General features: G+C 46.9%; 1 protein-coding gene across 1 annotated transcript in view; it reads left to right on the top strand.

Moving 5' to 3' along the window:
* Positions 1–2216: 2216 nt before the first annotated feature.
* The window catches only part of GNA11 (G protein subunit alpha 11), a 178044-nt gene continuing 169830 nt past the window's right edge, over positions 2217–10430 (top strand). Inside the window, exon 1 of the mRNA XM_086946763.1 lies at positions 2217–2520. Within this exon, the coding sequence (XP_086802889.1) occupies positions 2385–2520 (136 nt within the window). The 5' untranslated portion in view covers positions 2217–2384. The remainder of the gene's footprint in view (positions 2521–10430) is intronic.

Genomic DNA, 10430 nt, shown 5'->3' with positions numbered 1-10430 from the left:
TTACATAGCAGCAATATAAAAATTCATAAAAAACACATAACGGACATACATATCGCACTAGACAAGAAAGGCGATGGAGGAAATGCGGTAGATAGAGACTATGCGCGTTTCGGCTTGTAAGCCTTCATCAGGAAACCGTCTATTGCAAACAAAAAATCACAAACTGGAAAACAGGTTAAAACGACTGGTTGTCAATAACAGATATTCTAGAAGATCGGAAAAATTGAAGGAATGATGGCGAATGTAGGTGGAGACTCAGTACCTCCTAGGTAGGATGGATCTTGTAAATATTCTATTAAATATCTGTGGACCGCCGAGAGATGAATGTAAATATCCTCTTGAGTATCTGAATGGTTGATTCTGGCCGCACTTTTCATTCGATCCAGACGCCGGGCATTACGACGTGGTTTGAAGCTCGAGAGCCATTCCATTTACCATCGCCCTATTGCACAGATATATCTACAAGTGTGCATTCACATTTTCCCGGCCCCTGGTTGGTGCCTAGTCGTATCAATCAGATTCTCTGTCAATTATCCGACTGCTTTTTCGTCGTACTTGTTGGGACACAGATACTCAAGAGGATATTTACATTCATCTCTTGGCGGTCCACAGATATTTAATAGAATATTTACAAGATCCAACCTACCTAGAAGGTATTAAGTCTCCCCCTACATTCGCCATCATTCCTTCCATTTTTCCGATCTTCTGGAATATCTGTTATTGACAACCAGTCGTTTTAACTTGTTTTCCAGTCTGTGATTTTTTGTTTGCAATAGACGGTTTCCTGATGAAGGCTTACAAGCCAAAACGTGCGTAGTCTCTATCTACCGCATTGCCTCCATCGCCTTTCTTGTCTAGTGCTATATTTATGTCCTTTATATGTTTTTTATGAATTTTTATAATGCTGCTATGTAAATAATGGATCACACCCTGAACACATAACAGTATGAAATATAATGAATATTTGCAAAATAAGCTTTTTTTGATTAATAAAAATCTAAGAATTTTTCTAATAACTTGGTGATTAGTCCTTTTCGTGTGGGTCTTTTATTTGTCTGTTTCATTAGTTCTGATCTTTCTCCATATGTTCTAACTTGGCTATAGACCTTTTCCAACATATTGTTTTTCCCTATGTATAGTAAGTTCATTATTATATAGGGGTCCGTTACTTCTAAAACAACGCATACACCCTTGCACCATGCAAGGATACCTGCGTTGGTGCTAGGCTGGTAAGTGCAGAGCCAGCGTGGGGGAAGCGCAGGGCTGCACCATATTCTTGTAAATATAGTACAGCCCCGCATTTCTGAAGTGGCGGAGTGAGGCGTTAAGCCAGGAAGGCTAACTTCTCACTCCGCTACTTGCCCACTTTTCAAAGCTGTATCGCCCTCCAAAAAAGTGTTAATTCTCTATTGACTTTAATGGGATCACAGTCTAAAACATGCCTGACTACACCCGCATTTGTAAGACAAAATGTTGATAAGTGATGTGAGCGAAGGCAGAGAGGAGAACTGTGGTTAATATCGAAAGATTTACTGGGGTGTTGGACACTATAGGAACAATCCGGCACTCAAGGTTTTAGACCCCTCCATCACTCAAATATTGGTGGTCAAATGCATACCACCTCCATGAACGTGAAAAATGGACACACTGTGGAAATTTTTGCAAGTTGGCTTGTCTTAAACTTTGAAAGTCTTTGTCAATCTAGACATTTTTGGAGCTTTTTAGCTCTTGAAAAAGGTCAACAAGGGGTTTACTTCAAGTTGTTTTTGGAGATGATCTAATGCCCTCCCTTCCCCCCATAGGGACCCGCATGCCCCTCTTTCAAACTCCCTTTCCCCCTTCCCATTTGGGAGAATAATGGTGGAAATCCATGGATGGAATCCCTTATCTGGTGCCCATAGAACCCTTTCCATGCCACAGCCTTCTGCCTACTGTTGCCATGGTTACTGGCTGAGCCCTGCCCCAGGCCTTGGGGAACCGGAAGTGGGAAGCAGGGAGGGCGGAATCCGCTCAGTCCTCCATGTTCCCACAATCCCCAGCGGCCACGCCCCGGCCGAGTGCGCCTTCGATCCTCGCGCAGCTCAACCGACCTTGATGGCCCCGCCCTCTTCCACCCCACCCCGCCCCTGCCTGCCCTCATGGCGTTCGCAGGCCTGAGCCCGGCGCTGACGTCGGTCAGGAGGCGGGGTCGGCCGGGCGGAGCGCGGGAGCCCATTGGCCGCGCCGGGCTGTCGCTCAGGGGCTTGTTTTGAGGCGCGCGGGTGGGTTAGGCTGCGCTCGGCTGGGCTCTAAGGGGAGCGGGGCTCGGGCCGGGTGTGCGGCGGGCGGTGCGGGTCTCATGCTCGGCGGGTGAGCATCAGCGGGGCCCCCGGACCCCCGGAGGGATGACTCTGGACTCCATGATGGCGTGCTGCCTGAGCGACGAGGTGAAGGAGTCCAAGCGCATCAACGCCGAGATCGAGAAGCAGCTGCGGAAGGACAAGCGCGACGCCCGGCGAGAGCTCAAGCTGCTGCTGCTGGGTGAGGGGGGGAGCCCCCGGCACTGCCGCCGCGGGGAGGCCTGGGGTGAGGGTGGCACCGAGGGGTGAGGCCCGGGGGCAGGGCCGGGAGGGGCTCTGCTGCAAGTGTTTACCATCTCGTGTCACCACCCTCCCCACAGGCTGCGGTCCATGGGGGTCTACCAGGGGCCCGTGCCCACCTCCCCTGAGGGATTGCAACCTGTGCCAACCCCCTCTGCAATGTACTACCCGTGCCCACCTCCCCTGAGGGATTGCAACCTGTGCCAACCCCCTCTGCAGTGTACTACCCATGCCCACCTCCCTTAGGGATTGCAACCTGTGCCAACCCCCTCTGCACACTACTACCTGTGTCCACCTCCCCCTGAGGGATTGCAACCTGTGCCAACCCCCTCTGCAGACTACTACCTGTGCCATCCCCCTCTGCAGACTACTACCTGTGCCCACCTCCCCCTGAGGGATTGCAACCTGTGCCAACCCCCTCTGCAGACTACTAACCGTGCCCACCTCCCTCAGGGATTGCAACCTGTGCCAACCCCCTCTGCAGACTACCTGTGCCCACCTCCCCCTGAGGGATTGCAACCCATGCCAACACCTCTCCAGACTACTACCTGTGCCCACCTCCCCCTGAGGGATTGCAACCTGTGACAACCCCCACTGCAGACTACTACCCGCGCCCACCTCCCTCGTGATTGCAACCTGTGCCAACCCTCTCTGCAGACTACCTACGCCCACCTCCCCCTGAGGGATTACAACCTGTGCCAACCCCCTCTGCAGATTACTACCTGTGCCCACCTCACTCCCTGAGAGATTGCAATCGGTCTCTGGAGATTGCAGCTGGTGCCAACCTCTGCTGCAGACTGCGGCCTGTGCCACACTCCAATTGCGACCTGTGCCCACCTCCCTCCCTGAGGGATTGCAGCCCGTGCCAACCCCTCTCTCCAGATTGCAACCTATGCTAACCCCTCGCAAGATTGCAGTCTGTGCCCATCTCCCACCCGAGGGATTGCAGCCCGTGCAAACCCCTGTCTGGAGATTACAGCATACCCCCCCCCCCCCCCCCCCATGCAAATTCTGCGGATTGCTGCTTGTTCCCACTTCACATTCTAATGGTTTGCTGCCTGTCATCGTCTCCTTGCAGTTTGCAGCCAATGCCCACATTCTCATCTAAGGAGTACCAGCTTGTACCCACCCCCATTTGGTGGTCCTTGCAGCCTGAGCTCACTTCTCTTTCGAGATTACAGATTTACATACAAGTGCTTCGAAGTAGATGGGACATGGTGGTTCCAGGGCTGGAATAACCTGCAAGTTTGCGCACCCCCACAAAGTTACATGTTTAGGATTATTCACTACCTAACCTCCAAACTCTTCCCTCAGTGAAAAGCATTGGACATGTACTGGGACAAAGGTGGGCAGAAGTGTTTAACGGGGTGGGGAAAAATAGTTTGTAGTGAAAGTAAATCTGCAACTGCTCAACAGACTTCATTGTGAGCAAATCTGCACACGTATGTTTGCTCATGTGAAAATGGAATTTATAAAAGTTTTGCTAGGAGTATGGTTTCCAAATATTCTAGTAAATTCCCAAAGGTTGCTACTCTACAGTAGGTAATGTTGTTACACGAATTCTCCATTTGCTCTGTATTTTAAGTATTGGCATGGGTGCACATCAAACACATTTAATCGAGGGTCTTCAAACTGGGGGGGGGGGGTGCCTAGGGGGCCTCAAGTGATCCCAGAGGGGGTGCCAGGCTCTATGTAAAAGAAGCAATATGCTGACAACTGCTTTGTTTGAAGTGGAAAAAAGAGCAGAAGTAAACTGCTATGCAAATTCCCCATCACTAACCTCTTTTATCATTTATTTCCTAGCTAGGAGTATGTGTCAAAAGGGAAGGGACTCCTTCTTCAATCCCTTCCACCCACATTTTGAATAAACACTGTGAATACTTGAACGCATTAGTAAGGCCTGCATGATCAGAATAGTATGTTCGGCAATCATGTATTTGATTGCATTTTTAAAACGGTAACAGAACTTGACTGCAATGCTTGAGTAAGTCTAGAAGTATTGAAACATTGGCAATTTAATAGCCTAATTGTGAACAATTTCGTGGGGGGCTGATGTTTTTCCCCCCACTGGGGGAGTGCCGCATTAAAGTTTGAAGACCACTGTACTAAATTTTATGTCTCAAGGGTATTTAAAGCTTTACAGTAGTTTAGCAAAGCGTTTTTTTAAAGTTACAATTTTTTTCATATTTTTTTGTGAAAGCAATCAATCTCGCTTTAATGCTTATACTTGTATTTGCATACACTCGGGGAGCATTTGATGGCAGTGTAGTTAGCCTTACATTGCCAAATGATGTAAGTACACATTTTGTACTGTAACCACTGATAGTAATGCAGACTGGCCTCAGTATTTCTGAGGGCTTTGCATAAATACTTGTACTATAAATGTAAACCTAGCTTTAGTGGCAGGCAATCCTCTTTTACACATCCATGTTGTTGTACTGCGAACTAATGGCCAAAGGGGTTGTGCTGCAGGGGTAGCACCTACTTATTTTGTGGACAAAATGACAATGAAAGGAATCTTACTGTCCCTAACCTTGATAATATGACCTATGCGAGAGCACTGTGACTTTCCGGCTGTGACAAATTATGGCTGTGCATCCCAAGTTGGACACTGCCTTGTCCCATATCTTACACCCGTTGAGGTCCTATTGGCCGAGCCCTCTCTGGATTCCATAGGTATTGTCTGCTCAATCTTTGCCTCACCCTTGCATCTTAAACATTCCTTTTTATGCATCTGTAAAAACCTGATTGCAGTGCTCCAAATATGCATGCATGGCAGAGGCTAATACCCTTTCTACAAGGTACCATACCTTTGGCTGCTTTAAATTGGATTTTTTTGCTTGCTGTCATGGTCTGAGAAGAACTCCTCTCTATTCGCTTGGGTGTGCTTGCTTGATGTTATTATGTTATGAGAAATACTGGCCATTAATCAAGGAAGTACAAGTGAAACATAAGTCTAGTGTCTGTAACTTGAACTTTTCTACTGTGCTTTAAGAATTTTATAGGTTCTTATATTGCTGTAGGGTGGGGAGGCGGGGCGCTGTAGGCAACACTGCATACTGTAGCGGATTTCTTTTTCCCAATCATATTGAGATTCGCACCACCTGAAAAATGCCTTGAGGGAAGAGCCCAACTATCTACACTTCTGGAGACCCGTACAGTCTGATTTATTCTGAATATATTTTAACCAGTCAACAGAACTGGTGATGACAAGTAAAAAATAACACACAGGGGTCAATCAAGTCTTAGTCTCCTGCTGCACCAATAATCCTGGACATGCTATTCGGACTGTGAAACATTTCAAAGTTATCATGAGGAGACCTGAAACCCAGTGTAAAACTCGTAAATTGTACCACTTGCACCTTAACATTTGTAAAGGATCTTATTCTCGGGTTCGCGTTATTGTTGCACAGATTCCTGATGGTTCCAGATTAAGATAGTTTGTATGTCTACATTGTTGTTATGCACTCTCAGTCTGCAGTTTCTACAAGCAAAACATTCTGTGTAATCATCCAAGGCAGTAGAAGGCAAGGAGCATTACAATTGCCTCTTAGCAGTCCCTCAAACATGCTGGGAGTCTCTGGAGCTTAAATGTTTAGGGTGTATAGGTTTTGTAAGTATTGATAACTTGCAGTCTTAGCCTCCCTTTCTAAAGTATGCAGGTAATACGTCACCTCACATTAAGGGTGTGATTTATTTATTTTTTGTCGCTAAGTGTCTGGTGTTTGCCATCTGAGGTTATATGGGGCAGATGTGAAAAAGAATCGCTCTTTGAGTGACTTCAAACTTGTGATTTTGTTTCATTTATTATTTGGGGTTAGATGAGAAATCCCTATCTCTACAAACAAAATACTCTGGATTTTCCGGCACAGTGCTGCTCACCATAAGCAAAAGATAAACTATATATGTCTTGCGCTTGCATGTGTATTGCTATAGGAGGTCCAAAACGCTGTCCATGTTAAGTTTTTGAGTTATATTATTGCATGCTGCTGAGAGCTCTACAAGTTGGCAGGGCCTGTAACAAGGGTGAGGGCCTTTAACATCATGTATCCCCCGAGGCAGAAGGGCTCTAAGGCTATTAGAACATTCCATCCACTAAGGTAGAAAGTTGTAAATTAAAAAGGCAGCAACAGAAAGGCAAACATTGGAATGTTGGAGCAGAAGGCTTATACCAAAGCTTGAGCTACTTCATTATCTTTAATGGAGCTCTCAATATTCCATCATTCAGCCCTTAGTCTAGTGATTTTACCTCCTACATGTTATACACTGTGTATGCAGTTGACAGTGGGGGCAGTGTTCATCTTAACTTGCATTAACGCCTTCTTCTTGAACGGATTTTATGCCTGGAGTCTTTCTCCTATTGGTGGCTGCTCCCCTGTCTCAGAAAGGGTTAATGAGACTGGAAGACAAGAGATGGACAGAAGTTGCTCACACTTTCCCTGCATGTGTATCCTCTACCCACATTCTGCCGTGGGATCTTTTCGGGCCTATTTTCACCTTACTCCCTCTGCGTATCGGCTGGGGCTTAGAAATTTCCCTTTCCATGCTGTTTGAGCGTAGATGTGTCTGGTGCCACCTCCAATATCGGAGATGAGTCGTTGGTTTCTTCCTATTTGTGGAAAACCGCAGTGACTGGCTGTCTCTCGTTCCTTTGCTGGCTTTGACATATTGGCGCTCTACTTTCCCACTGCACCAGCTATTTCTGTGGCTTTTCTTGCTCTCAAGCAACACCACATTCACCTGACTCCTGCAGGACCTCTGTGTAGACTTTTCACTCATTTCTTCCTGTGAAATGATGTGAAGAGTAGTTGTGGAGCTTGTAACCCCTATATCCAGTGATGAACGGTCAGTCACATATAGCACTTTACAGAAGGCATAATTAGGTTCTGAAATATTGAATGGTTTATTTTTGTAACGCCCTACGTCTTGATGCAAGGTGAAAGGGGCAAGAGTTTGTACAAATATGAAGGCGAACATTGTTTGTGGAGACTGCTTAAAAGTGGTGATTGTTAAACCTGCTCACTGTGTTGAGGTGGTTGAGCCTTAATAGACTTGCGTCCACTTGCAATCCTTCTGCCTCCACAAGGCAGTGATGCACAAGACCAGTGTGTGAACAGCAGCATGAGAGTGCGCAAGCCAGATGGTAAGCACATTATTTGTGTTCCCTGATACCAGTCTCCATTATGTAGTATGCAGTCAATCAGTTGGTTAACAGATCATTCATTCTGTAATTTTGGCCTTAGGAGTGTGGGCAAACCTCTCATTGGCACCCTTGTTACGGTGTGCTGGCAGTGATGAGCTTAAGCCGTTGGGCAATATTAATCTATTGCTACTAACAAGAATTATCTTTAAAGCGTGCTTAACTGGCTGCTTAACTGTTATGAAAGTCTTATCAGACAGCATGTAAGAATATGAGGAAGATGTCCTCTTGACCACAGCTGTGTAATTACTGGTGCTTTAGAAGAAACTGGAGTACTTGAGTTTTTTATCGGGGTGATGGGCAAGAATACAGTTATAGTGCATCAAGAACTTTCAACCCCATTAATGACGCAGAGGCAAAAATAATGCTTCTTCATTTACTACAAGAAAACACAGCAGCCAAAAATCATAACAAATGCTCCTCAACAGGGGAACTGAATGAGTCCCAACAATGGCTATATCGATCCCAGCTTCCCGGAAAAGCTACCGGCCCCACCTAGGTATAGTGGCGTAAGACACAGGATGAAAGGGTCGATGGAGAGAAATGAGCAGCTGCACCCTCTGTCTCTGCAAAACTCTTGTGTAACATCCTCATACACGTTAAAACACCCAATTTTTGATTATCTGGAAATGCTGGATAGCTTACACGACGTGGATTAGTTTTCATGCGATTTTAGAAATCCAAAAGGAAACTCCAGAAGGTGTAAACACTTTACCTGTAATGTCCAGAGCCTTCACATCAGACTCTCATCTACACAGCATTGGGTATTAAAGTAGCCAGCTTAGCTGAAAGCTGCTTCCTCGAAAGATCTTTGTTCGCAGGCCAGGCACGCAAAAATCAAACCACTATGTCCACATCCCATAGGACGGAATACTTGGGCTTAGGCGGGTGAACCATTCTGATCCCTCGAAGGAGTTTGCAAACCAAAGGATGCTCCCCTACGGGCATACCTGAACCCTGGATATAACCTGCCGAAATGGGGAGACATAAATTGGTAACCATTCAGTAAGACAAACTCTGAGCAGGAAACTTCGACAAATAAAATGACCACTAACGGCTCACTGGCCCCCAAGGGTTCCACTTTCTTTCACCACACCAATGAACCCATCCCTGCCATGGTGAGGCATACTTCTTATGGGTACCGGGAGATCACACTCTGGAAAGAAGGAACTTGGTTTGCTCTAAAAATGCCTGGCACTTGCAATCGTCTCCTGATACACTCCAAGCAATGAGCGATAACTGCCCCATCATTATCAGAGGATATTGACAACCCAACGGATACAAACTAAGTTCCTGTAAAGGCTGTATATGTACTGGTTGGGCACATGACGGAATGAATGCCACTAGGAGCCATGACTGTGCCCCCCAGCAAGGGGTCATCAGAATCAGCTCTGCACTTTGTTGACGTACATGGGTCAGAACACTCAAAAAGTATAGCGACTGGGAGGAAAACCGTAAAGCAAGCTCCCTGTCAAAGACTGGAGCAACGTATCTCCGCACATCGCTAGTGGATGGGGACTCCAACTGTAAAACTGTGGGAGTTGAAAATTGAAGTGGGCTGCAAAAATGTACACCTCACACAGGGCGCCACAATCGAGTCAGTGCTCTGAGGCGGAAGAGTCCGGTTCCTGGAGTCGCGGAGGAACCAGGAGTTCCAGTCCGCTACTATGCTTCTATGTTCATGTGCCCCAGAATATACTCTGCTGTTAACGACAGTTTAAGGCCAAGGAAGAAATGTCAAAAATCCTTGACAATCGCTGCCAGATGAGACCATCCCCGTCCCCCACAGCTTGTTGGTGTACCTCACAGCCAAAATGTCCATCCGAAGGAGAGTGCAGCACTTCACCACAAAAGAGCCGGCAAGGAGCTTGAGGTAGTTTATGTGGAGATGAAGCTCCCCCGGGGTTCACCTGACCACTCCTTGCTCCCTAGCCCCACCGTCTGACTCTATGGTCACTTCCGGAACCAAGGCAAAAATCTCCTTTCCTTTTCAGATGTCCATATGATCCAGCCACCTGGAAATTTCAGTGTGGGAATCCTCCGATATGCTCACTTGCCCAGAATAGGCCAATCCCCTTCCGGAGGGGGGGGGGACATTTTTAACTTCTGAAGAGCCCAATAGTGGGGAGGACATTAAAGGATGGCATGGATGGAAGAGATTCAGAAAAGGGGGTGGTGATGGACAGAGTATCTGAATTAAACAGAACACTCGTACCCAGTCAACAGATCAGGGCTTGATCCATCACCGGTTTTTTTGCTCACTGCACCATCCCAGCTCAGAACCTGGCTACATGCAAATTAGTCTCTCTGGCCCAGTGCATCATGGGAAACAAGCTTCCGGGGACCGGTTTCGGGCATTTCAGCCGTCTTCGGCCCGGCTTGCTTGAATCCTGATGGTGCAGTGAGCAAGGGACTCGCATCTGAGTATACCCTTCCACGCTTATGGTGGACAAAACGATTCAGAAAAGGGGGTGGTGATGGACAGAGAATCTGAATTAAACAGAACACTCGTACCCAGTCAACAGATCAGGGCTTGATCCATCACCTTTTTTTATCTCACTGCACCATCCCAGCTCAGAACCTTGCAAATTAGTATCCCCTCAGATACATAGTTAGATACAGGCATGGAGTAAATTAAGACCTCTAGCAAA

This window comes from Lissotriton vulgaris, chromosome 12, assembly GCF_964263255.1.
Source record: "Lissotriton vulgaris chromosome 12, aLisVul1.2, whole genome shotgun sequence".
Lineage (NCBI taxonomy): Eukaryota > Metazoa > Chordata > Amphibia > Caudata > Salamandridae > Lissotriton > Lissotriton vulgaris.
The sequence above is the reverse complement of the archived record's forward strand: the minus strand, read 5'-3'. Positions and strand labels throughout refer to the sequence as shown.